The 26,011-nt window shown below is 41.7% G+C and overlaps 4 protein-coding genes across 5 annotated transcripts; 1 reads left to right on the forward strand and 3 right to left on the reverse strand.

The window, feature by feature from the left end:
- Positions 1-1,098: 1,098 nt before the first annotated feature.
- smim13 (small integral membrane protein 13) lies at positions 1,099-24,009 on the reverse strand. Of its 2 annotated transcripts, XM_069515824.1 has the most exons (3): positions 24,004-24,009; positions 3,345-3,466; positions 1,099-2,361 (listed from the first exon to the last, which is right to left on the reverse strand). In XM_069515824.1, the coding sequence occupies exons 2-3, from the start codon at positions 3,418-3,420 to the stop codon at positions 2,171-2,173; spliced, it is 267 nt and encodes an 88-aa protein (XP_069371925.1). In that variant the 5' UTR covers positions 3,421-3,466; positions 24,004-24,009; the 3' UTR covers positions 1,099-2,170. The 2 variants fall into 2 exon arrangements, with proteins under 2 accessions (XP_069371925.1, XP_019961972.1); XM_020106413.2 differs by lacking the exon at positions 24,004-24,009 and having other exon boundaries at positions 3,345-3,893.
- zc3h12ab (zinc finger CCCH-type containing 12Ab) lies at positions 7,108-15,033 on the reverse strand. The gene is made up of 6 exons (XM_020106407.2): positions 14,893-15,033; positions 13,216-13,770; positions 10,168-10,307; positions 9,163-9,397; positions 8,937-9,037; positions 7,108-8,814 (listed from the first exon to the last, which is right to left on the reverse strand). Exons 2-6 carry the CDS (start codon positions 13,737-13,739, stop codon positions 7,847-7,849), a joined length of 1,968 nt encoding a protein of 655 aa, XP_019961966.2. The 5' UTR covers positions 13,740-13,770; positions 14,893-15,033; the 3' UTR covers positions 7,108-7,846.
- Positions 15,834-21,157, reverse strand: LOC138405836 (mucin-1-like). The gene is made up of 3 exons (XM_069515820.1): positions 21,030-21,157; positions 20,247-20,860; positions 15,834-20,070 (listed from the first exon to the last, which is right to left on the reverse strand). Exons 2-3 carry the CDS (start codon positions 20,279-20,281, stop codon positions 15,987-15,989), a joined length of 4,119 nt encoding a protein of 1,372 aa, XP_069371921.1. The 5' UTR covers positions 20,282-20,860; positions 21,030-21,157; the 3' UTR covers positions 15,834-15,986.
- Positions 21,166-25,970, forward strand: oscp1a (organic solute carrier partner 1a). The gene is made up of 11 exons (XM_069515823.1): positions 21,166-21,448; positions 21,621-21,650; positions 22,449-22,603; positions 22,843-23,010; positions 23,367-23,447; positions 23,540-23,643; positions 23,871-23,999; positions 24,090-24,144; positions 24,906-25,051; positions 25,129-25,189; positions 25,308-25,970. The coding sequence occupies exons 1-11, from the start codon at positions 21,337-21,339 to the stop codon at positions 25,425-25,427; spliced, it is 1,161 nt and encodes a 386-aa protein (XP_069371924.1). The 5' UTR covers positions 21,166-21,336; the 3' UTR covers positions 25,428-25,970.
- The last annotated feature ends 41 nt before the right edge of the window (positions 25,971-26,011 follow it).

Consider the following 26,011-nt stretch of genomic DNA (forward strand, 5'->3'; position numbering starts at 1 on the left):
AGGACTAACTCATCTAAAAAATATATGGTTTCATTTCAAATTAACCTTGTAAGACTAAATTTCACACTTTATAAAGTGGTGGAGGAAGAATTCAAAATACTCTTGTAGTGTTTATAATGTCTTGTTTATTAAAAGTGCTCCTGATGCAGCAGAATGTGCCTAATATCAGAAATGTTATAGTACTGGATTATATTTAATACGTTGCTGCATACATTCCTTTTAATGTCTTAGCTGGATGACGGGTAATTAATTAAAACTACTAAAGTCTATAACCACTTTAAATATCAGAAATGTCTTGATCACAGTGGTCAAAGTATTTTTCTCTCATAAAAAATGCAATAAAAACCTTTTGAAATGTAACAAAGTGTAAATATTGAGTATCATAGAGAGTACAAGTACCTCAAAACTGTTTTGAAGTGCAGTACATTTACTTGAGCAAAAGTAATTAGTTACTGTCCGCTCTTAGTTCTCACAAATACTCACCTCCAGGCTCAGGTGCGTTTCAATGTTGTTTTGTATTAGTGCGATACTGTCCCCCTGTGGTCAAACTGTAGAAGGACGTCAGGGAGCTGAGACGTTCAGACTTTTAAGGGACGAGTTTTATCAAACTGGACTGACTCTGTCCTCAAACGTCACAGATAAAAGGAAGGAAACACTACAGCTCCAGATAATGTCCCGTAAGTTGTTGGAGACAGTTCAGGCTGCTGTAACACAAGGTTTCATCACGACCACGAGTCGGCTCTGTCTGATCAACCTTTCAGATTCTGTTCTTCGGTTGAACTGGTGAATGTTTTCTAAATCAATCATTTCAACAGTCAAACAATAACCAGAGTCTTGTGTGAAATCAACTGTCTTTTGTCTGACAGATGAAATGTCAACATTAGAAAAAGCTAGTCGATTATCGAAGTAGCTACCAATTAATTTACTGTCAATTGACTCATGGTTCTAGCTGTAATAATGTAATAATGAATAATGAAACAAGGACATTTCTTTCTCTATCCTGCTTCACTATTATTAAAAAAAGGATCAGTCTCACGGGCACCACAGGGACTTTTCACTCACTTTCATTTTAAACAAAACAGGACAGAGATCAGCATATTCATGGCATTATTTATTTGAGGCTACAGCTCCTCTGAAGAAAAAAAAAAAAATCATCGCTGATAAGAAGGTGCAAGAGTTACATGAGTTGTACCTGGAGGGAATATCGACCAGGCGCTGGTCAGCTTCGACTCGCTCTGTAATGAGCACTAAGTTACTGTTGGAGGCCGGGTAACAAACAGTGGATGCCATCGAGACAGGCACTGGTACAGACAGAGGCACAGGGAGCGGGAGGAGGTTCAGACCTCTCTCGTGCAGGTTTATCTGCCTCTTCTCCTAGACTTCAGCTAACTATGCGTGTAGCAGCTTCTAAACACCAACTGTCACTTCCTCGAAACAATCTCCTGACTCTTCAAGTATAAATGTGTAAAAAGTGTGAAGGAGAAGTTGCAAGAACAGGTCCCATTTTTACTGAAATGAAACCGTGACAATTTGTCAGCTTCTTTTGGAGGCTTTGGGCATCATCTACTTCACGAGACAGTTTGCCCCATAATTCACTGTGTGAGGAACAGCAAAATGACACCGTGAACAGTCCCTTCATTGCGCTCTATGTTTTACAGAAAGTGAAGTTGTCAGTTGTACATATCACGGTTTCAGTTTATCTTCAGTTGTTCTTGTTGAAATGATGCGGACGAGCTCAGCGTGGACAGTTTTTCTGCCAACATCTGCTAAAAATACACGATTACAACATGTACACAAGAGAATGAATTCATCTCTTTGTGTGTAGGAGCAGCTTAACACTTCCCGAGAGGCAGGAAGCAGCATGGGAGCTCATGAACGCCGGCCGTCACTACTGCAGGATGACTGTGGGACAGAGCGGAGCCCTGGTGTCACTGCTCGGTACATAAACATATGAACACAGGACATAGAGAAATGGACAGCAATGTACATTAATGGCTTTTCCCTTTGAAACCAGAAGTTCTTCCTGGTTGGTTTAAAGTGTCCTGGTGAGGGGGGAGTAGTGTAGAGTGCGGGGTTGGCGGGGGAGTATCTCTGATGATCACACGCGACGTTTGTAGCATCAGGGTGAGACCGGTTTCATGAGCAGATACACAGTGGCTGTCAGGGTGATCTACGAAGTGCTTTCTGGAGAGGCAACTCTTTGGCGTGCAGTCCTGGGCCGATTTCGAGCCGGGGCGTTAGCGGTACGTTCGCTCTTGGTTTCGGACGGTTGAGTTTCAGCCTGCGGGGTGCCAGCGTCCCCGACAAGTTCACGCAGGAACTTGAACTTGGATAAGAAGAGCTGCCAGACTACATACCAACCTGAGGGGGGGAGAGAGAAGAGATTTTAGAGGAAAGAAATCCTGAAAGTGTTATTACCCCAAGCAACGTGTATTTTTCCATCTTTCAATGCTCTGACTTGACCTGATTTCCTGGATCAAATGCAGACAGGAGGGAGACATGGAAACTACAGAGTGCTCTTTGTTTTCAGCACTTACGCTGAAAACATGTTTTTGAATTCACGTCATTTCCAAGAAAACATAAGGTACAGTGCAATGAAAAAGCTGACGTCATGTGTGCTCACTGACAACAAATGATCTGGTTCTCTAAAACCAAACTGTGCAAACGTTTATTTACGTCCCCCTAACCTACTTTGGTCCAGAACTATTAATTCATCAACCTATATATATACGAACATGTCGGGGCATATGACATATAGTGCAGCCAGCCACCACGGAGCAATCCAGATGTTTTGACCTCACTTTTTGGGAGCGGTCATGTACACACACACTAACTGCTGTCCACTTGTGGACGGATGTTAAAGGTCAGACCCGGGTCATAAACAAGCATCGTCAGCGGCAAGAAGAACAGGAACTGACGTCAACTGTCTAATAAAACAACGTGAATTAGATTCTCTCCAGGCTGAAACCTTTCCAGACCAACTCCAGACTTCCCAGTCTCAGGCTGAAGATAAGTTGGTGAGGGGAAGAAGAAGAAGAAGAGTTAGAGGGATGGTGGAGGAGCAACCTCCTGACTCCTGCTGGGCACATGATATAAATAGAAACCTGTCGGTCAAAGACACTCAATACACTGAACTGTCATGAGGCAACGGTAAAGGAGCAGTTCCACGTTTTAAGTTTGTAAACAGCTATTTCTCACTCAATGTTCGTGTTTCATTATATTGACCACAGCTATCTTAGCTAGCAGCGGCCTCGGGTTAAAGTTACACAGGCCACACGTGTCCAACCAACCACAGGACATGTGTTAAAGGTCATGTGTTGCGGTTTGTCATGTTTGAAACTCACCAAACAACATGAAGAGCAGCGCACAGACCAGCGTGGCCACGATGACCAGCAGCGTGAGCCCGACACTTTGCCACATCTTAGCCGGACTCCTGACAGCAGCAGCGGCATCAAACACGGGGACGGGGACGGTGGCGTGTGTGTGTGTGCGTGTGTGTGTGTGTGTGTGTGTTTGTATCAGCTCGAACAGAAAAAACAACACAGACGCGTTGCCCGCCTGGCAGCTAAGCTAATAGGCTAGGCTGGCTAACCGAAACAAACCGCAGCACATCGCTAACCTCACACCAGCGAGTTAGCTAGCGTGTAGCCAGCGTGTAGCCAGCGAGCGAGCGGGCGGGTTGACGATCGGAGCCCCCGGTGAAGCGTCCTCAAGCCCGGCGAAGACTCTTAGCATCTGTTAGCATCTGTTAGCATTTGTTAGCTAACGTTAGCCCGTGTACGCAGGTTAAAGTGGCTCTTCTGTGAACTACATCACTGCAGCCTGTGTTTGTTAGCTAACATTAGCCACACACAGCGAAAACCAGCGTCATACAATCAGACTGCGGCTGCGCAGGGACCAGTTGACTTCTGGGTAATGTAGTCCCTTCTAGTTTTAGCTCCTCCTATTACTGCAACCAATAATAATAATAATAATAATAATAATACTCATAGTTATCATGTGATATTAAAAATTAAAATATATTTAAAAAACTGAATCTTAGTAATTATTGTTATTACTAATTATTATAAAGCAGCACTGCCCCCCCCCCCCCCCCCACTTCAATATCTGTACATTGATAAATTTACAAAAATGTAATAATAATGACAATCGACAGCACATAATTCAAACAAGAATTAGTGGCTAGTACACATGAGCAAAAAGTTTCTGTCCCTTAACATCCAGGTGAGTATATACTGTATTTGTATAAGATAAAGTCCAATATATAGACATATAGTGTTAGAAGCAAATACTTTTGTTTTATAAAAAAAAATAAAGTGAAATACAATTAAGTGATCTTAATTTAAGTATCAGCTACTAAAGGAGCAATATCTTTTTTGTTTAATGTTGAAATTCTCTTCCTTCTTTTCCAATTCATCTTTTTCTGTAACACCTATTGAGGAGAATTTGTAATTTCTCGATACTTGACTCCTCTTTAAATTTAGTTTCATTGCTGCAACTTTGCACTAAAGTGAAAAGCTATTTTTGCATCAGTCCAGCAGGAAGCACCATTATCAAACACGTGTAACCTGTTGGGTTGTTTTTATTTACCTGAGAAAGTCGTGTTACATGTGCTGCAGATGATTTTATGAGCAACTACACATTTCCCTGCCCTTAAATGATCCATAAATTAATTCTCTTTCTAGATGAGAAAGTAACACAGGAAATTCCACCTCGTTTGTTTGTTTCACTACTGCATTAGAACAGTGAAGGAAGTTGATGAGTGGTTGATGTTGATGAATATCTTATTTTGAATGACCTGTTTTTGGCATTTTTTCAGCAGAAAGTAGGTGACATTAACGTGACATTTGCAGCTGCATACTTACTTTCCATTACAACAAGAAACTTCTGCATCATTAGAGGAAGGGAGGAGATACTGTGAACACACTGTACACTTGTCTCATTCTCTCTGGCTCTAAATGAACATGTAGAAATAAGTTGCCAAGTCTTGACTTGTGAACACTCCTATGCTGAGTCTTTCCCCGCACACACTCCAGCCTCTGATATTTGCATATAAGCTGCAGAAAGAATGAGTCATGCTTCACAATGGCATTTTAAACATGTGAGGTGAAGAGCGAGTCTATCTGTGTGTGTCTGTATGTGAGTACAGCCCTCAGGAAATGTTTCTGTTTCCTACAAGCGTTTGTCACCTTTGAAATGATCAATCGTAGAGTTTGGATTATTAGATTTAAACTTGAATTTAGTCAGATGTTTGCAGAATAACAATGTATTTAGTGTCACTGTATAAATAATATTGTTAAAATATGATAATCGTCTCTTGTGATGACGAAATGTCAACTATCGCTAAGCAATTCATGTGGTGGCTCTGAAATCGAGTGGTTAGAAGTCAAGTACAAATATATAAAAAAATTATACTTGTGCTCAAACTGAATGAATGTTCATAGTACATAGAACTTTACCTACATAAAAACATTTCTACCATGTTAAAAGTGCATGTTATATACTATAAATTTCACTGATAATTCATTGTTTCCATAGTATTTTCTATGTATTTTTCACATCGATTACACTTAACGTTTTATTTTATTTCATCTAATTGTTCTGAAATAAGAAAAACAAATTTTTTTCTTGTTCCACAAGTTGACTCCTGCACTCAGAGGCCTACAACGTGCGTGTGCCAGTAATTTGCATATGTATTTGGGTGTGTGTATACATGTCTTGCTTTTCTCACCTCCACCCAGGAGGTTGTTTTTCTCTCTTTGTTTGTCTGTTAGCAGGATTATGCAAAACCATGAAACATTCTGGAACCCTAACCCTATGACCGAAGGAGGAACCCATAACAGTTTGGCTTGGATCTGGATCAGGGTGCAGATCCAGGATTTATTTTTCAGTTTCTTTAACATCCTGAGACATTTTTTTCAACATTTTCATTGATTTCTCAGAGAATAATTCGCGGATCTTGATGAAAGAAATCAGGCCTGTTTATAGGACTGATATTTATGAGTGTGTGCAACTTGCGCAGATCATATAAAAATCTGGAGCCAGTAGATTTAAATGTGGTTTCATACTGAGTGCTTCAGTCTAGTTCAATATCAAATTGCACTGTAAGGAGGGAAAGTGCATGAATGGAAAACGGGTTCTGGGGATGAGTAATGAGTCTTTGGAGCACAGGTCACAGGTTTCCAGCAGCTTGTTGCTTTGTTTGTTTCATGTGCTTGGTAGGAAAAAACATATGAAGAAAAAAAGATAAACCATTAAATTAAATTTGAGAAGCATGTTTCATCTGTCCACGACTGATTTAAATGATTCTTTTCTTCCTCTCTGCACGTGGATACCGACAGAACTGATCATTATCTGATCTTACTGTAACCTCATTTGACGTAATTTAATCGGAACAACCCACACTGCCTCTGCTTCTCCTCTGTCTCTGTGTAGATGAGCTGGGATGACGCTGGAGTACAGCTGAGCTTTGGTTTATCTGACTCTTAGTTCTGCTGTGAAAAATGTGTTTCAGTGTTGGAGAGCAAGTTGTGACAGTTCATGGCGGCTCACAATGTTTGTTTTAACCTGCTCCACCAGTGACCTGTTGACTCTGCTCCATCAGTCTGCATTGAGGAGATATTTTACAGTAAAAAACACGCCGCAAAGACAACATACATGTTCAGTGACGCATTCTTCTACATCAATCATCAGATTTCAAGGCATTATTTAATAATCTTCTGTAATGACACAATAGATTTGCGTTAATAAGTTGATTAATTGATTGTGCGATTATTAGATTTAAACATTTACGTCATTCCAAATGTTTCCTATTTCCTGTTCCTCGTGTGAAGATTTGCTGTTTTCTCTGTTTTAAAATGTTGATTAAATGTTGAATAAAGTTTAGTTGGACAAACAAACAAATGGAAAATGTCACTTTAGGCTTGAGGAATTTGTGAAAAATGATTATCTAATGTGTTAAATTGAATTAGCTGCCACACAGAGCAAACCTCTGGAATGAACACATGTGACTGCATGCAAAAGACTTGATTAGGTGTGATGGAAAATATGCACACACAGACACACACACACTCACAAAAATATTTTGATGGACCCACTGAGACGTGATTATTTGTCATTATTATTTTTATTTCATAACCTTGCCATTGATGTCATATTCATGACCATAAGTCAGTTTGTGACTCATTAATGTGACGACAAATTACCCAGAGGTACGTACGTTCGTGTCAAACTGACAAGCAACTGATTAACTCTGAACATCTCATTTCTCATGATTGTCACAGAAAACTGCCCCGTTTTCAAAACTTGAGGAGAGTGTCTACAGCAAACTGTGGCAGGGCTGAGCAACAGTATCTATTGTAGAAACGTTAAATTAAACACACTGAGCAGAGAATATAAAGCATTAAAACGCAGATTTAAATCTCATCATCTGTGAGATTAAACATTAATTGTGCATCACAGTAACAGGACATTATCTTTACACCATGACACATTAACTGAGGGGTTGGTGGAGTTTCATTGTTGCCCAACTCATTGGATATTTGGCAGCGAGAGCGTAAATGTTGCACAGTGCCAATATGACACAAACACATATTTATATTCATCTCATCCAGGCCACTCCGTACAGTACGCTGTGAGTATCAGGGTGTTACTCCCCGTTAACCCCAATATGTTGCCATAAAAATCAACTTTTCTTTCTACATTTTAATTTAAGATACAATTTGTATCAACTGCATACTGCAAAAACTATTTATAGCAAGGTGGATACCACAATACAAAAAAATACAGAAACTCATGTTTATCACAATTTCTGCAGCTGTTCTAGTCTTTGCACTGAAAGACGGTCTCATCTCAGTGGCCGGTTCTGACTCTGCAGCCTGAGGATCTCAGCGACAAGCATCTGTGGATCCATCGACTGAGGGAACATTTCCATGGCCGTGTCCACCAAGTGGGCGCTGAAGATGGCGAGGAGCTTCTTTCGAACAACCTCTCGCTCCTCTCTGCTGGGTTGGGTTGCCTGAGGGGGCTCCCACTGGGAGCACTCCGCCGGCAGGTGGCGGACCACCGAAGGATGACCCCCAAATGGATCGGACCAGTACGTCTGCTGCTGTCGGTTGTGGACTCTGCCGTGCTGGAAATCAGCCGGCTGACTGTATGCAGTAGGCATGCTGACCGGGTACGCTGGGTAGCCATGGTAATGAGGTGGGCCGTAGGGGGACGTATCAGAGCTGTGGCTGCTGACGGGTCCGATGCTATGATGGTGGCTGTGGTGGTGGAAAGGTGGTGCACTCCCCTGAGAGGGAGGACCGTGTGAGCAGCAGCTGCATGGTGCTTGAGGGCCGTGCTGCTGTTGGACACTGTGGAAATGCTGGCAGCCCCTGTACGTCGCCCCATACTGGCAATCAGTAATCCAGGGAGCCTCCATTGGCTGACTGTCAATGGAGCCTAAACCAGAGTCCAGCTGAGATTCACGCACTGAGCTGTGGTCCGAGGAGGAGTGGAAGCTGCCTCTTTCCTTTCTGCACGTCGGCTTCTTGCTGGAGCGGTGACCCGTCTTCACCTGAGCTACATGTTCGTTTTTATGATCTTTCTTCAATGAGCCGATTTCGTGTCCCAGACTCAGTTTCTTGGCCATGTCCTCCACCAACAAGAGGCTCTGTCCCGGGACAGGAATGGAACAAGCTGAGGACTGTTTCTGAGCAGCTGAAGGGTGCTTAGCGTTCTCCCGAAGCTCATCGGCGACCAAGCGGTTGGACTGTTTGGCTCGCTCAGGATGGTGGAATTTACATTTGATTCCGTAAGTGCATTTCTTTCCTGAAAGAGGAACGAAAGGTTTAGCAGTGATGATCATTGACAGACGATAGGAACAAGTCTGGTGCAGCTGAACACATTAAACACAAGTCAGCATCTGGGTCACATCGTAGACGTGCTCTCACCATAAGGGCACAGGAGTTTTTTCTGCGTCTTTGGAAACTTCCGCAGGAAGTTCTCCAGAGTTGGTCCATAGCGGCCTAGAGGATCATCAGGAGGCATAAACCTGCGTCAGAGTGAAAATTTAACATTAGTCTAAAAGTGGAAACGTCTCTCCTCCTCTTTATAACAGACACATTTTTCCTTTATCTGTATCATGTTCCACTTTGGAAGCAGCGAGGGAAGACTAACTTGTTATTAACGAAGGAGTACATGAGCAGCCTCTCCTCGATGAAGCGCTTCCACTCCGGTTTCTCCCCCTGAAGGTCCCGATACATGTCGTTGGACACGATGATGCCGTCAGACTCGTAGCCCAGCTTGACGATGAAGCAGTCGTCATTACAGACCACTCGCTTGCCTGCGACGCGCCGCGACGGCGTGAACACCAGGAGCTTCCTCCTCTCCAGGTCGAGCAGAATGTGCTGATCTGTGAACAACACGTGAGGATGCATGAGGGGATAATTGAGGACACACGTTGTAATTAGAGTCATGACAAGCAAGCAGGCAGAGAAAGTGAACTCAGTGACCTGCTCTGTCTGTTTGTGTATCTCCAGCATTAAATAACAGTTGATTAGTCAGTGTGAGGATGTGAAACTGTGAACTGCTCAGCAAACCTAATCTAATCCAATATTCATAATTACAGTTTGTCAGGGTTTCACAGAGCAAATAGATTTACCCTGATTACATATTAACTAAAGGCCCACAACAAACATCCTGCTGCTGTGAAGCACAAACTGCTCATCTACATAAAGCAAACACTCAGAGTCTGAAGCCACATCAGGACATTGTAATAATTGACGCTTATGTTTCAGTTTCACAAAGAGTCCGAAAAAACACATTTTGATCTTTCGAGGTTGAAGCTAAATAGATCACAGACAAAGGTTAACCTACATCGGGTCTTTCCCATTTCCGAGAAATGCACCCTTGTTTTATTTGTGAAGTGAAAGGTGAAAATCTATATTAATACCTCCAAGAACAAAAGTTTTGATGTTTAAATACTTTAAAATCCAAACAGATTCAGTTTACAAGGATAAACGACAGGGGAAAATATAAAATTCACACATGTGAGCGACTGAACCCTGCAGTTGTTTTTCTTGAACCATTCTGATGACCATTCCAACAAATGATTTAATCTCTGTGTGTACAGTGCCAGGTAAAGAAGGAAGTAGTTCACACACTGACGTCCGATCATATTACCTGTAATGGGAACATCTGGCCGCGGCTGCTCCTTCCTCCACAAGGGAACAAACACTGTGACATTGGTGTGACCTCTGTCCAAGAAGAAATTCACAGCCAACTGGATTCCCAGACACGAGAAGACTTCCTTGTTCCCGTGGCTTTGAGAGTCAATAGAAACCAGGAGATACGAATGAGACAAAGGAAAATGTCACACATTAACAAATGAAACACAAAGCGTTTAGGAATGAAAGCGTCACGCCGAGCCAGTTCTCGTTAAAAGAGTGACGTTTTATAATCTTTGTTGATCACAGCTCTTATCACTGAACCCGATCACGACAGGATGAACCCACACGTCTGATTTTCTCATGGTGAGTAAGGCGATGAAGTCTTTAATGATTACCCTCATCTAGGTCACGGTATTTCTGACTTTCTACTAACTAACTGAGTCACTGATGACAGAGGATGCATCAATTACGGTCCTGATAATCATTATAGATATTTATAAAATAAATTGATCAATTTAATATCTAATAGATAACATAAAAATAAAAAACAGTCTGTCATTAAGTTCTCAAAGATTGCATCAAATTTACTATGTTTGAAAAGGAAGTTAATTCACATCTGAGGAGCTTCTAAGAGAATTTCGGGCAAAAATGGGAAACAGTTATTTAATTTGTACAATTGTGTAAAAGTACATTAACTATCATAGCACAAATAAACTACACTGGTTGCTTGGCTTTAAAAAGTTCAATTACCATCCACTGAGTTTCTCCAAATCAATATCAGCAGCCCAAAGAAATACCGTGGATTAGTTATGAAAATACTTTCCTTATGCATTTACTTAAACAAAGCCTCACTGTGACAACACAGCACTCGTACGTGCTCAGAGGCCTCCAAGGCTTTTTGCATGTGTCAAGTTTAAAGTCAGAAGACAAGGAAAGACTTCAGCCTATAGGAACTCGGCAGGGTGAACTGGTGTAGCTGTTGAAATAGGGTTTTTTTTCTGCAAGCATTGAAGGTCCTCAAGGAAACAAAAAGCGGCACACGCCTATGTGAGCGCTCTGATTTGCATACTAGAGCAGCTAGTTTACAACATGCCTGAACGGGCGTGCCTGGCTGGGAGAGGCAGAAGCACAGTGAGGTGTGTATGCTCTGCACACACCGAGTACATACACTGTATTTGGTTTTCCTCGTTCTCACGTCCATTTCCGGAACCATCTAGCCTCCAACTGCGCGTTAGTGCGTGTCTCAGCGTGATAATGAGGATGAGGGCAATGGTTGGGTACACACACAGACAGACTTCCCGTAATGACTAGTCATGGATCGTTCCTAGAGGTGCAGATAACAGCACTTCCTGCTTCTCTATGGCAACCGCCAACACAGAAGAAATTGAACCAACTGTCTTTGGGAACACGATGGCCTCTCTGCCAACCACATAATAGCCGGTGGCTGAGTGAAGCTGTAATTGTGTGTGCAGAAGTGTATTGTGCTCCGAGTTAAATGACATTTGACACAATTAAACTGGTGTTGATCAATTACGAGAAATGCAAATACAGAGCCAGCAACCATTACGTGCCCTGAACCTCAAACCTGTTCAACCCGACAATTTGTCATTTAGATTTAGAACCAAATTATTTTTTTATTTCACTTCTGCCTCCACACGTCTATGTGTTTGTTTATCGGCAGGATTATGCAAATAGTGCTGAATTGATTTTTACTACACTCGGTGGAGGGGCAGCTCGCGGAAGGAAGAACCGTTTGAAGTCTTAGTTTGAAATCAGACATAATGTTGACGTAATTGCGAGATAATTGACAAGATAATTTTTCCTCTGTAATCAACTGTGCCAAGTTCCATTGATTATTATTGTTTGCCTGTCGATGACATGACTGAAATGCTTCAACCACTATAGGTGGATTGAATTGTGGTAGTTAGGACATTCACATACAACCACAGGATGAATTGCAATTAATTTGATAATCACACATAATGATACACGTGTTGAATTCTTGGTCATGTTAAAACACAGCCACGTGTTTAACTGTACTGTGACACACGTGACATGAATCTTTTTCGACTACTGCTACAGTTTGGCACTTTTGAAAATGTTACCTATACCTATAAAAGCTAAGATTACCTTAGTTAGCATTGTCTCTGTGAGCACGAAACTCCTAGTGACCTTAAGATGTGATTAGTTTTACTTCATCTATTTGATTTTTAGTTTTTTGAACACGACACGACACATGCTGCAAAAGTAAAACATTTGCATATTAGCATGCTGACGTTTGCATTTAGCTCCAAGCGTTAGTGCGACGAGCCCCGCAGAGTTGCTAATCTTTTAAACATCATAATTATAAGATTGTGTTGACGCAGTTAACGTTAATTACACGTTTGACTAAAAATTATGCTTTAAAGTTAAATAAACTTAATTGAGTGTTAATTGTGCTGATGACGCTAACAGGGTATAGGGGCAGTGCCACTGAAAGAGAATCACACACACAATCTTAGTTTCTAAAACACCAATCATGAAAACTGTCACTGAGACTAAAATATCGTCAGGTCAACCGTTCAGAACTGATCAGAAATGTATGAAGCTCTACTAATCTGTAAAAAACACTTTGGTCTCAGCTTAAACTAAATTCAAGTTCATAGATTTAATGAAAGTTAAAGAGATAAATTAAATAAAACACAGAGTTAAAGAAAGTTCTTATAGTGCTGATGTCGTCAAATATCCCCAATCACACCGATATTCAGTTTCCAGTCATATCACGGCTGCATTTATTTTCATTGTCAATTATAACTACATTAATTTTCTCCTTTAAGTCAACTGACAGAAAATAATCGACAAATGCCAACTGCTCAAAATGAATTAAAATATTATTTGATCATCCACATAGTTGCCATTTGATCAACTAATTGATTAATCAACATAAAGCAGATGATATATTTATCTATATAATGATTTAAATAATAAGAAAAAAGTGACAACCTATGAATTTGGGGTAAATTTGCCTGAAAAACCAGATGAAACTATTTATTTTGTGTGGAGTCCTCGGCCAGTTTCTCACCTCATGGCCACATTGCTGCCGTCTATAACGATGGGTCTCAGGGCATCTTCATCCTCGCTGCTCTCCTCTCTGGTCCGAGGAGTCGACACGGCGACAGGCAGCTGCAGCGTGGGGCCCGCAGCCTGGGGGTCCCCTCTGGGCAGCACCACCGACATCATGGTCACCGGCACCTGTTTGGGCTCCTGATCCATCTTCATCAGCTCCCCCAGAACTTTATCTGTGTCTATGCTGGGGCCAAACTTCTGCTGAACGGACCGAACCTGAGCCGTGGAGTATCCCAGCTTGAGGAAGAAGTCCATCTGGGCCTCCAGCTGCTCGGGGTCCAGGGATGGGTCGGGTTCAGCAGAGGACATTTTCTCACAGGACGGACGGGAGGTGTTTTGCACAGGGAGGAGTGAGGGGAAGATCCATGCAGCAGCGGCAGAGTCTGTGGGGTTCCAACAGGTCGCGGCTGGGATTTTACTCCACGGGTGCACAGATTTAAAAACTTCAGCATTCATCCCTTCGTCCTCGGCGTAGCTCATTCATGTCCTAAAAACGTTTCCAGTGTCAGGTCTGCATTCCAGAAAGACAGAGACGTTTGATTACCATGTGTTACAGCCACAACTGTGAGCAAATTAATCAATCAGTCGATTCACACCGGCCGTGGAGAAAGTTTTAGAGATTATTTGCATGAGTGAAAGTAGCTATACTGCAATCAAAGTAAACATAGCATTATTAGCAAAATATATTTAAAAGTATCATCGATATCATGGATTCATGTGTTCTTTAACAATTCCTAGGATATTACGTTAGAACCAATAAAGATTTTCAAGACCTTCTCTGCAAAGTGACTAAATGTTGTTAAATACATGCAGCAAAACGAAGAACTGATCTGGGAATTGTTACGGAGTAGTAGACCCAAATTTAAATATTTGAAAAAAGCAGCGTATAATTGTATTTACGTTCAATACCTGAGTAAATATTCATAGTTACTTGATTGTTTAAGCCGAATTCACCTCGATTCTGCTTTTCTTCAGTGAATTCAGTATATTCGAGTGACAAGGCAATATCAAGACAGCACATTGGACTTCGGGAAACCGAGGATAACCGTAATACAGTACTTATCACACATTTTATAGACAGATAAATAAAATAATCATAAAACTAAAGTGATAAGTTGCAGCCCTATTTCCTGTAGTCTTAAACCTACTTTGCCACTTTTCTATTTGTGTACTAATGGATGTTCTCATCATCAATAAACATACGTTACCATCACAGTTTGCTTGAGCAACAGGTGAAATCTTCAAATGTCTTATTTTGTCCCCAAAAAAACATTTTACAGTCAAATAAATAAATGAGAAGCACATTCTCACATTTCAGAGGCTGGAACTGGATTCATCTATTTTTCCTTTGCCTGTAAATGATGGTGAACTACAAAGATTTCCTATTAAACTTAATCCACAGAATAATTTGAGACACTGGAGAAGTCTGAGAACATGCATCAGTACATTTAAATCAAACGTGAACAGGGAGGGACCAGTATCTGACTGGTTTGAATCTCCAAACTGTTAAGACTCCACGGTTTCTCCTTCAGTTGCATATCAATGGAAACACAGGGCAGAAGTATAAGTGTTTAAAAAGTCGCTCCTGCTGTTTCCGCCTCACCTGAAACTTCACAAAATTAGACAAACGTACCTGTGCGTCAGACGCGTCTTTCTATTTGGGAAGTGTGCGTGTGTGTTCACCGCGGGTTTCACGTGAACACTGACTCTGCAGATCACTGCCGAGCAGCCTCCCTCTGTGTCACAGCCGGTACAAGGAAGTTAGGGTTTTTCCCTGTTGTTGACATCAGCCAACGAGCAGCATGCGAACCAACCAGGAGGTCTGAGCGAGTCACATGCTGGGATACCGGTGAAAACAAGTGTGGCGGGAGGCGATGCAATCTGGCACCATATCCGTGCGTCCATTACGCACGGATACATGAGCAGAATTGCGCAAAGAAATGGTTTTCACTCAGGAGTATATGCTGCAAAGATTATTGTGCAATGTGTTTAAACCTGGAATATTTTCAACACAGTTTTAATCAGTAAGAACAGACTAAAATTACTTCACAGCCAAATAACAGATGTATTTTGTTTTACACCAAAACTCTAAAATAGGTTTAGCATAAATGACTGTTATATTATGGTGAAACTGAAAAGTAAAGCCTCCCAGTAAAAAAAAAAAAGAAAGAATTCTTATTTAAAAGTATTGAAACTCAAGCAGGGCCGTATAGAACCACAAGAGAGCCCCAGGGCAAAGAGACACTATGGATCCCACATTTCTGTCACTCGCTGTCTGTTTGTACTTTTTTCAGTCATCCGGAGGCACACATTCAGATATCAGGAAATACAACATGCACTGAATAATAAAGGCTTTCAATTCAATATTCAATAATTCAATAGTAATTTAGCAGATGGTTTTACAGTTCTGTTTCTGTTTTTTTTTGTATCGTAGTCCTCACTTTATTCCATTTAATTTTATAATTAATAAACGATCATTTATGCAGGATGGAAAAAGACAAGAAAATCAGATTAGACGAAATGAGGGGGAATCACTTTGAGTCCTGAGATTCTTCTGTATTAATTTATATTTTATTTGTTGTTTAGTAGCATGTTAATATGAAAAGTGAAGAAGACAATAAAGGGGCAAAATAATCCTTAATATGTTTTAATTTTTCTTCCACGGGATTCATTCCAAAATATTCGTTAATATGAGGTCATAATATTCAAATTTACTCATTAATGTTTTTAACCTCTATGACAATTACGCTGTCTCCAATGTGGTTTTGGCTTACGCTCCGCAGGTAAATCCATTTTAGGAAGAACAGCTGGATGTGCAGCTGTTGTTTCCCGATCTGACCCAAGAGTTGTTGAGTCCGGTGCAGGTGCTTCTTCAGCAGTTGGTTCCAACTCCAACCCAGGTGTTGTGGAGTCTGGTGCAGGTTCAGCTGTTGTTTCTGAATCTGGCCCAGGTGCTGCTTCAGCTGTTGTTTCCATCTCTGGCATGGGTATTGCTTCAGCTGTTGTTTCTAAATGAGATCCAGGTGTTGTTGTGTCCAGTGCAGGTGCTTCTTCAGCAGTTGGTTCCAACTCCAACCCAGGTGTTGTGGAGTCTGAAGCACGTTCAGCTGTTGTTTCTGAGTCTGGCCCAGGTTCTGCTTCAGCTGTTGTTTCTGAATATGATCCAGGTGTTGTGGAGTCTGGTGCAGGTTCAGCTATTGTTTCTGAGTCTGGCCCAGGTCCTGCTTCAGCTGTTGTTTCTAAATGAGATCCAGGAGTTGTTGTGTCCAGTGCAGGTGCTTCTTCAGCAGTTGGTTCCAACTCCAACCCAGGTGTTGTGGAGTCTGGTGCAGGTTCAGCTGTTGTTTCTGAATCTGGCCCAGGTGCTGCTTCAGCTGTTGTGTCTGAATATGATCCAGATGTTGTGGAGTCTGGTGCAGGTTCAGTTATTGTTTCGGAGTCTGGCCCAGGTGCTGCTTCAGCTGTTGTTTTTAAATATGTTCCAGGTGTTGTGGAGTCTGGTGCAGGTTCAGCTATTGTTTCTGAGTCTGGCCCAGGTTCTGCTTCAGCTGTTGTTTCTGAATATGATCCAGGTGTTGTGGAGTCTGGTGCAGGTTCAGCTGTTGTTTCTGAGTCTGGCCCAGGTGCTGCTTCAGCTGTTGTTTCTAAATGAGATCCAGGTGCTGTTGTGTCCAGTGCAGGTGCTTCTTCAGCAGTTGGTTCCAACTCCAACCCAGGTGTTGTGGAGTCTGGTGCAGGTTCAGCTGTTGTTTCTGAGTCTGGCCCAGGTGCTGCTTCAGCTGTTGTTTCTAAATGAGATCCAGGTGTTGTTGTGTCCAGTGCAGGTGCTTCTTCAGCAGTTGGTTCCAACTCCAACCCAGGTGTTGTGGAGTCTGGTGCAGGTTCAGCTGTTGTTTCTGAATCTGGCCCAGGTGCTGCTTCAGCTGTTGTTTCTGAATATGATCCAGATGTTGTGGAGTCTGGTGCAGGTTCAGTTATTGTTTCGGAGTCTGGCCCAGGTGCTGCTTCAGCTGTTGTTTTTAAATATGTTCCAGGTGTTGTGGAGTCTGGTGCAGGTTCAGCTATTGTTTCTGAGTCTAGCCCAGGTTCTGCTTCAGCTGTTGTTTCTGAATATGATCCAGGTGTTGTGGAGTCTGGTGCAGGTTCAGCTGTTGTTTCTGAGTCTGGCCCAGGTGCTGCTTCAGCTGTTGTTTCTAAATGAGATCCAGGTGCTGTTGTTTCCAGTGCAGGTGCTTCTTCAGCAGTTGGTTCCAACTCCAACCCAGGTGTTGTGGAGTCTGGTGCAGGTTCAGCTGTTGTTTCTGAGTCTGGCCCAGGTGCTGCTTCAGCTGTTGTTTCTAAATGAGATCCAGGAGTTGTTGTTTCCAGTGCAGGTGCTTCTTCAGCAGTTGGTTCCAACTCCAACCCAGGTGTTGTGGAGTCTGGAGCACGTTCAGCTGTTGTTTCTGAGTCTGGCCCAGGTGCTGCTTCGGGTGTTGTTTCTGAATATGATCCAGGTGTTGTGGAGTCTGGTGCAGGTTCAGCTATTGTTTCTGAGTCTGGCCCAGGTGCTGCTTCAGCTGTTGTTTCTGAATATGATCCAGGTGTTGTGGAGTCTGGTGCAGGTTCAGCTGTTGTTTCCGAGTCTGGCCCAGGTGCTGCTTCAGCTGTTGTTTCTAAATGAGATCCAGGTGCTGTTGTGTCCAGTGCAGGTGCTTCTTCAGCAGTTGGTTCCAACTCCAACCCAGGTGTTGTGGAGTCTGGAGCACGTTCAGCTGTTGTTTCTGAGTCTGGCCCAGGTGCTGTGTCAGCTATTGTTGTTTCTGGTCCAGGTTCTGCTTCAGCTGTTGTTTCTGAATATGATCCAGGTGTTGTGGAGTGTGGTGCAGGTTCAGCTATTGTTTCTGAATCTGGCCCAGGTGCTGCTTCTGGTGTTGTTTCCAACTCTGGCATGGGTATTGCTTCAGCTGTTGTTTCTAAATGAGATCCAGGAGTTGTTGTTTCCAGTGCAGGTGCTTCTTCAGCAGTTGGTTCCAACTCCAACCCAGGTGTTGTGGAGTCTGGAGCACGTTCAGCTGTTGTTTCTGAGTCTGGCCCAGGTGCTGTGTCAGCTATTGTTGTTTCTGGTCCAGGTTCTGCTTCAGCTGTTGTTTCTGAATATGATCCAGGTGTTGTGGAGTGTGGTGCAGGTTCAGCTATTGTTTCTGAGTCTGGCCCAGGTGCTGCTTCAGCTGTTGTTTCTGAATATGATCCAGGTGTTGTGGAGTCTGGTGCAGGTTCAGCTGTTGTTTCTGAGTCTGGCCGAGGTGCTGCTTCAGCTGTTGTTTCCAACTCTGGCATGGGTATTGCTTCAGCTGTTGTTTCTAAATGAGATCCAGGTGTTGTTGTGTCCAGTGCAGGTGCTTCTTCAGCAGTTGGTTCCAACTCCAACCCAGGTGTTGTGGAGTCTGGTGCAGGTTCAGCTGTTGTTTCTGAATCTGGCCCAGGTGCTGCTTCAGCTGTTGTTTCCAACTCTGGCATGGGTATTGCTTCAGCTGTTGTTTCTAAATGAGATCCAGGTGTTGTTGTGTCCAGTGCAGGTGCTTCTTCAGCAGTTGGTTCCAACCCCAACCCAGGTGTTGCTGCAGTAGTTGATTTCAAATCTGGCTCAAGTGTCACTCTGTCTGGTGTAGCCACTCTTTCCGCTGTTGTTTCTGAGTCCAGCCCAACAGTTGTTTCAAACTCTAGCTTGGGCATCGCTTCAGGTGTGATTACTGAATCAGGTCCAGGTGTTATTTTATCTGTTGCAAGTGTTGCTTCACCTTTTGTTTCTGACTCTGGCCCAGACACTCCTTCAGCTGTTGTTTTTGAATCTGATCCAGAAGTTATTGAGTTTGGCTCAACTTTAGTTTGTGCTTGTTCAGTTGTTGATGATGTTGGCTTGGGTTTTGGCTCAGTTGTCACTTGTATGTTCCTTCCACCATCTCCTGTTTGTCCACCATCTCCTGTTTGTCCACCTTTTATACAATTGCAGGGTTTGAGTTGAATGATGTTTTTAATAAGTTCAGCACTCGGGAAGTTCATGCTTAGGACTCCTAAGCAACCTTGGTATGAGGAGCTTTTCTTATGTTGTACCACAAAGCTGTTAAGCTGCGGGTTAAGTGTTCGAGCCAACTTTTTTGGACTGCTGAGAAGTGATGCTGCACTGTCAGTCAACACAATATGTTGACCACAGAGTTGTGACATGATTTTCCTGATTTTGGCTTCCACAGCGATCAGCTTCTTATTTTCAAAGAACATTGACTCGTGGTTTTCTATGCCACGATAGTATGTGTCACTGTGGATAAGAACAATATTTCCCCTCACCTGTTGCATGGTCGGGATTGAGGACTGAGTCCATATCTTATTTCGGTTCTTGTCAATCAATTCCGTCATCAATTTTGTGACTTTGCTCTTGTATAGCCCATGTAATGTTACTTTTACAAGCACAGTCTCACTTCTGTGGATGTTTAAGAAGTGGAAAATAACCTTAAGTACTTCATCTAAATGAGAATGTTGCCAAAACATCCAATGACTATCCCGGATATAAAGATAATTTTTGGATGACCAAATCCCAACATGCAAATCAAAATAACGCACTCCCATTTTGAGTTGGTTGTCCAAGGTCCAAACTTGACATTTAGCAAGAGGTCCTCCGTGTAATGATAAGCTTTCGTGTGTTCCAGGTATGGAGAGAGCAGATATGAGGGTCTCATTAGGCACAGACTTCATCCAGTCCAGGTTATAAAGTCTTGGATTAATGGCTGGGTCATCATTGAAACCTGTTCCTGAGCCCGAACAGGAGTTTATTATTCTGGTGGAGGAAAAGACATAATCATATTTCTGAATTTCCAAATTTTAACAAAGTTTCAATCATTCTTTACAAATAACATATAAAAACAGAAATGATGAAATAATAACACAATAATTCGATAAAGCACATTGTTCTATGTACAACACAAATTGTACTATGTGCTATGTTCAACTTACATCAAGGAAAGCCACAAGTAATCATGGTTCTCCATAATTGTTTTTGATGTCCAACCTGTATGTTCCAGTAATGATTTGTCCAGCTGTCTTTCCAAGATATGTTTACATCTTTGTCTCACCCATGGAGCTTTTTAACTGTGAACATGACTGGGACGAAAAAGACAGTTGTCTCCCTTGGAGTCAGTTGCTGTAACTGTGAGCAGAAAGATAGAGTTTCATTTGCATGGTTATTCTCTCTAATCTATTGTTTTGAATGAGGAGAGAGAGTGAGAATTGTGTATGCAGCCATACTTTATGAGCAAAAGTATGAGGACACATTTGTCGAGTTTGGTTTGGTGCTGCTTTTAGTGGTTCAAATTTTTAAAGCACTTTTTTGTAATTCTTTTTAAATGGGCTTATACGATACAGTCCTTTTTTATATGTGGGGTCATATACATGTTTTCAAAACCTAAGATTTGTCTTTTCTTGTTTTATTATTACTTTTTTATTTGTTTCATTATTGTCTACTTTATGTAGACCTGGAGTCAGACCTTATCTCCCAAAATGAGGACCCAACTTTGCTTTTCCTCTTGTGGCTGATGCCTGCAGTCATGTTACACAATCTTGGAGAAAGCCTGAGGTGCAGAGACAGTTATGAAATGTTTAATGATCGCATACAGGAGTAATATTTAGGTTTGCACAGGCATCAGGCATCCACATGTTTCATCATTTTGAACGTTTTGTCGTGCCTTATGAAACAGGCTAAATGGGTTTGTTCTCTTTTTCCACATGTTAAATACTCACTGTGCCTCTTTCCTCTCTGTGGTTGGTTGAGCTGCGCTGTGACGCCATCCTCCTCCTCCAATAAGCTTGTATCTGGCCTCTGCTGATCCTCTTCCGGCCACCTGTTGCATCTTAGTGCGAAAGGTTATCTGCAGAACCATGATCAGATAAGACTTTAACCTGTGCTAGTGGTATTTCACAACAGGAACTATCAGATAATGATAAATAGCAAGAGTGCTTTTGATCTGCAAGAGGCCCAATTGCTTCTAACACCCACGTCTGCACCAGCTTTTTGCCCCGGAGCTAATCCCTTCTTTGTCTTTACAAGATGTCTGTGAGAACTCTCCCCCTGGTTTTCATTAATCTTGGTGGGGAGATGATTTACATACTGGACCAACGCCTGCAAGCTCCCAACACGTCTGATGACAATTCAGAGAAAGGTAGAGGTAGATAGAGACCTGACAGGCTTGATAGATGTGTACGTGTTTCGCTCCCACTCATCCCTCCCCCTGACAAGCTGTAGCAGTCAGATGTTAGCTTATAAACCAAGCATGTGCATCTCATATTTCCATTGCGCAACACCCCGAATGCCTCTTCTTTCTTCTCTTGCAGGAGTGTGGTCAGAAAACGACAGAAAAAGAGGTATAAATACCACACATCAGAATATTGTTGTTTATTCAGCTCGGTGTGCCACTAGTTTCTACTTTTAGTTCAACATAATTGGTTGTGAGATGTAGAAATAGTCTTGGTACAACATTATATTACAGCTTACAATATAATTCTGATGTATGCATGGTACTAGTGTAAGAAAACAAGAGTATGGGGAACAAGGAAAAGAAAAAATTGGCATTTTAGAGGAAAGAAGATATAAATTATGCTCATAAGCATTTATGTAAGTTGGGTTTGACTTTCTAACATTGTATGTTACCCAAACTGCAGCAAGTTACAGGAGGAAAGGGTTAAGAAGGTTAAGGAAGTTAAAGGAACGGATGTGTGACATGGTCTGATCAACAAAGCTCCATCTTCAGCAGGAACTGGCATTTTGTTAGCATCTGAAATTACACAGTTAAATGCAGGCTGCATTGTTTCCATGGTGCTTATGCATTTCACATGAATCAGTAACTTAATTCATAAATTCAATAAATCGGTGAGGAACAGCAAACCTAGTTTAACACGCTAGCAGTTAGCGTAGCAGTAGATTGATTTATTAATCAATATAATAGAAGAATAGAAGATTGTCAGAGAGAAGTATCTTCATTTAATTAGGTCTTAGTCAGCCTGAAAAGACTTTATGATCTACAACATATTTTGACAGGCAACCATTTTCCTTGATGTTTGTCTTCGATGCCTTTTAATAACATATACAATAAAATAAAAGCTCCAATGGTAAGTATGACCCAGAATAACCACTTTGCTTTTCTGTCCCTCTCCTGTTCAAAGTTATGAATGACATCGTGGGAACCATGTTTAGCAAAGCATTCATCGATGAACTTCTCAAACCTCAGCAGCTGTATTCTCACAGGACACTGAAGACTGTGCTGACTCGCTTAGCACACGCCTCCATCATGAGGTTGAACCCCGCCAGCATGGATAGGGTATGTGCCGGACACCAGATCAGGGGTTGAAACTCGCTCAAGTCCCTTAAGACTCAAGTACAGTTGTCAAGTAAAGTCAACAACAGGTCAAGACTGAAATCCTCACTTCCATGACTTAATTCGGACTCGAACGCTGCTCTGAACTCTACACACCCCTGATTCTAGATACCTTTCAAGTGCTGCATTTTCATCGGTGCATCAAATGTTATGTCTTCGTTCTTTGTTCTTCCCTCCTGCAGCTTTACGAGCTGATGGTTATGGCGTTCAAATACCAAGTCTTCCTTTGTCCACGGCCAAAAGACTTGCTGCTCATCTCATACAACCACATAGACACCATCAGGGAATTTGTCAAAGATACTCCGGTGGTCGTGAATCAAGTGGACGAGACACATAGGAAGATAATTGAGGTGCCATTGTCTTTCATTACCATTTTCCATTTCTTAACTGAAATCCTCCAGTGTACTGCGTCTCCACTGCTCAGATACTCAGACATGTTGCCTACAGTAGTTTAAAGAGTCTGTACAACAGCAGGTATTTTGACATGTTAATGTAGGAAAACAGCAAGTGTCAAGTGATTGTTAAATTTAATTTTGACTGTGTGACAGTCAGTCAGAAGTAAGAACAGCCTGAACTGAAGCATCTAAGTGGAATCCAGTCATCAGTCATGGTGTCATTTACATCTGTACTTAACCTACAGCGACACGTTGAAGCGTGTGCTGTTAAAAACACCCTGTGTAACCTGTTCTTGTTCTTCTCGGTGCAGGTATACTCATCATTATCAGAAGGTGAATTCCAGCTTCTCAGACAAACTCTGCTCATATTTTTTCAAGACATGCATGTTCGCGTGAGTCCTCTGTCATTACCTAATCAAGTGAAAGTAAGTTACAACAACTTCTTTTTCCCCAGTCACATTTTTTTATGATCTTTTCCTCTCAGGTGTCACTTTTCCTCAAGAATAAAGTCCAGAATCCCAACGGACGTTTTGCCCTTTCGACCTCAGGTCCAGTGCCTCATGGCATAGATGTCCCAGGGTTAATTAGGTGGGCAGACAAAAACTAACAATCAGTGTCAGACTCATGCATGTGGATATTGATGCTTTGGATAAACCACAAAGTTTTGTATTTTTACTCAAGTTTTTCGCGGATGAATCAGTAATAGGAGCCTCCAGCACAACTTACAGAACACAACTCTCGTATTTATTCTCTTACCGACCATAAGAACTATCTCAATATTCCAGAGTGACGTCATTCTCTTCCTGTTTCTACAGGACGTTCAACACTAAGGGCAAAGAAGTGAGACGTAGCCAGTTCCCCACTGGAGGAAGTTACAGCAGCGCCATCAGAGAGGGATGTTTTGAGCTGCATGGAGACAGAGTCATCAGACTGGGCAGGAACATGTATGTGGCGTGTGTGAGGAATGCATCATTGAACTCATGCAACAGCACATGCATGAACTAAACCACAGCACGTGTTTAATGGATTAACAGGTACACGGTGAACCATCCCGAGGAAACACACACATCCAAGGCTCCGTCTGTCAAGGTAGTGATGTGCAGACATTTACATCACTAATCAAGCTAATTCATTGTGTTATCATGAACTTGAGAGTTTGCATGTTTCAGGTGTCATATGAATATTGGTGCAGTATAAAAAGGCTTGAACACACCTGAAAGCTTCACACATCACCCATGGGATGTAACTCTGTACTTTTACTCTCCATTACAATCAGTTTTACTTATTTCATGAACTATACCAAGGCTTTCATTTATTTGCCTTTTCTTAATTCATATTTAATTTCCATATACTCATAAATTATTGTACAAAACATCAGCAAGTTCCATCTAATATAACATTTTGTTGATTGAAATACTTCTGTTATTTATATTCCTGTTTCTCTCACCTGTAATGTCCACAGTCTTTCTGTTCTGTTGATTTCAATTTTTGCCTTTTCTGCTTTTTGAATCCCTTTTATTTCCAGATGTTTTCTTTTCTGTTTTATTACATGTGCACCATCATGCTTAATCTATGTACATGGAAACTAAGCTTATCCATGAACTTTGTACAATTACAAATGTGATAAATAAATTCTAATTTCTTATCGTTAAACTATATGATCAGTCTATAAAACATATTGCTAACTATTATTTGACTATTGAATTAGATTAGTACAATACTCTTTCCACCACTGCACAGTTTTTATCTTCTATCAATTTGGCATCTGATTGTTGCATTATATCCAGAGTACTTTTGTTTAAACATTTTCTTTCTGTTTTCTTCTAACCGTCCTGCACATCGTGCTGCAGACAAACGACACCCCCAACCTGCTGGCCAAGGAGGAGCTGAACCTGCTGGCTCGTCTGATGGGCAGCGTGAAGGCTGAGAACAAGCCCAAAGCTGAGACGGGCTTCAGGATCAACCTGTTCACTACAGACGAAGAGGAGGAGGAGGCGTGAGTCTTCGTCTTCGCTCATTCTCATGCAGTTGATTTTAATTCCCACAAATATGTTTTTCATTCTCGGTTAACAGGGGGGACATCAGTGGAGCTGAGCAGTCCATGTTTGGAGTGATCAGTATTCAGGCGATGAAGGTGATGTAACACTGCAGAATGATTTTAGTTATCTACTGTCTGTAGATTACTAAGAGGATCTACAAGCTGATTAAAACATATATGAAACAGTCACTGATCAATTCATTTTTGGGTTCAGGACGAACAGGCTGCCTCTGAGCTGGCTCGAATCGCCGGACAGTTCACAGAACAAGAACAGCCTGAAACCCTCGGCTGTAGCAAAGGAGACGACCTGCTGGCCATGATGGATGACCTCTGAGATGAGCTTTCATTGGGTGATCACTATTACTGGTGTCATTGAAGTTCAAATAAGATTCATCATTTTAACTTCATGGCCTAAATGACTGATGCCAACTCAATGCGTCTCGGGTACAATCGCATTTTGTTTTAATATCATATATCACTGAGATCTGTGAGCTTGTGTTAATATAATCTGTGAAATATGCATTTGTTAGTTTGTTAGTTTCAGGATATCCAGTGATCCAGTAAGAATATCGGATTTTAAATTACAAGCTATTGAAACACATTGATTGGACGACTAATTAATATGTTTGCTGGTTTGTAATAATTGTATGTTTCCCATAAAGCCTATATATTTATATTTTTATGATTGTTTGTTGTCGCTTTTCCATATAATACAGACATGCAGTAGTGTGAACAGAGTTGGTGATGATTTAATTTAAGATTTAGGTTTGATAAAAGATTCAATTGTATTATTGTGATGATTATCATTATTTTATTGAGGGAAATAGTAAAAATAAAACACTTGTGTGTATCTGGTTGTTCTCGGGACCAGCCTGCAGAGGGCGGTGTTTTTTTTTGTGTGTGTGTGTGTGTGTGTGT

Source organism: Paralichthys olivaceus, chromosome 20 (genome assembly GCF_024713975.1).
Source record: "Paralichthys olivaceus isolate ysfri-2021 chromosome 20, ASM2471397v2, whole genome shotgun sequence".
NCBI classification, from domain to species: Eukaryota; Metazoa; Chordata; class Actinopteri; order Pleuronectiformes; family Paralichthyidae; genus Paralichthys; species Paralichthys olivaceus.

Excerpts from the sequence above, each read along its gene's own strand:
- smim13 (XM_069515824.1), bottom strand. The coding sequence starts at position 3,420 with ATGTGGCAAAGTGTCGGGCTCACGCTGCTGGTCATCGTGGCCACGCTG. Across the intron at positions 2,362-3,344 it reads GCTGCTCTTCATGTTGTTTG|GTTGGTATGTAGTCTGGCAG; the intron begins GTGAGTTTCAAA and ends TCCCCCCCTCAG.
- zc3h12ab (XM_020106407.2), bottom strand. The coding sequence starts at position 13,739 with ATGAGCTACGCCGAGGACGAAGGGATGAATGCTGAAGTTTTTAAATCT. Across the intron at positions 9,398-10,167 it reads GCCAGATGTTCCCATTACAG|ATCAGCACATTCTGCTCGAC; the intron begins GTAATATGATCG and ends TGTTGTTCACAG. Across the intron at positions 8,815-8,936 it reads AAAACTCCTGTGCCCTTATG|GAAAGAAATGCACTTACGGA; the intron begins GTGAGAGCACGT and ends TTCCTCTTTCAG.
- LOC138405836 (XM_069515820.1), bottom strand. The coding sequence starts at position 20,281 with ATGGAGAACCATGATTACTTGTGGCTTTCCTTGAT. Across the intron at positions 20,071-20,246 it reads TACTTGTGGCTTTCCTTGAT|AATAATAAACTCCTGTTCGG; the intron begins GTAAGTTGAACA and ends TTCCTCCACCAG.
- oscp1a (XM_069515823.1), top strand. The coding sequence starts at position 21,337 with ATGTCTGTGAGAACTCTCCCCCTGGTTTTCATTAATCTTGGTGGGGAG. Across the intron at positions 21,449-21,620 it reads TGATGACAATTCAGAGAAAG|GAGTGTGGTCAGAAAACGAC; the intron begins GTAGAGGTAGAT and ends CTTCTCTTGCAG. Across the intron at positions 24,000-24,089 it reads ATCAGACTGGGCAGGAACAT|GTACACGGTGAACCATCCCG; the intron begins GTATGTGGCGTG and ends ATGGATTAACAG.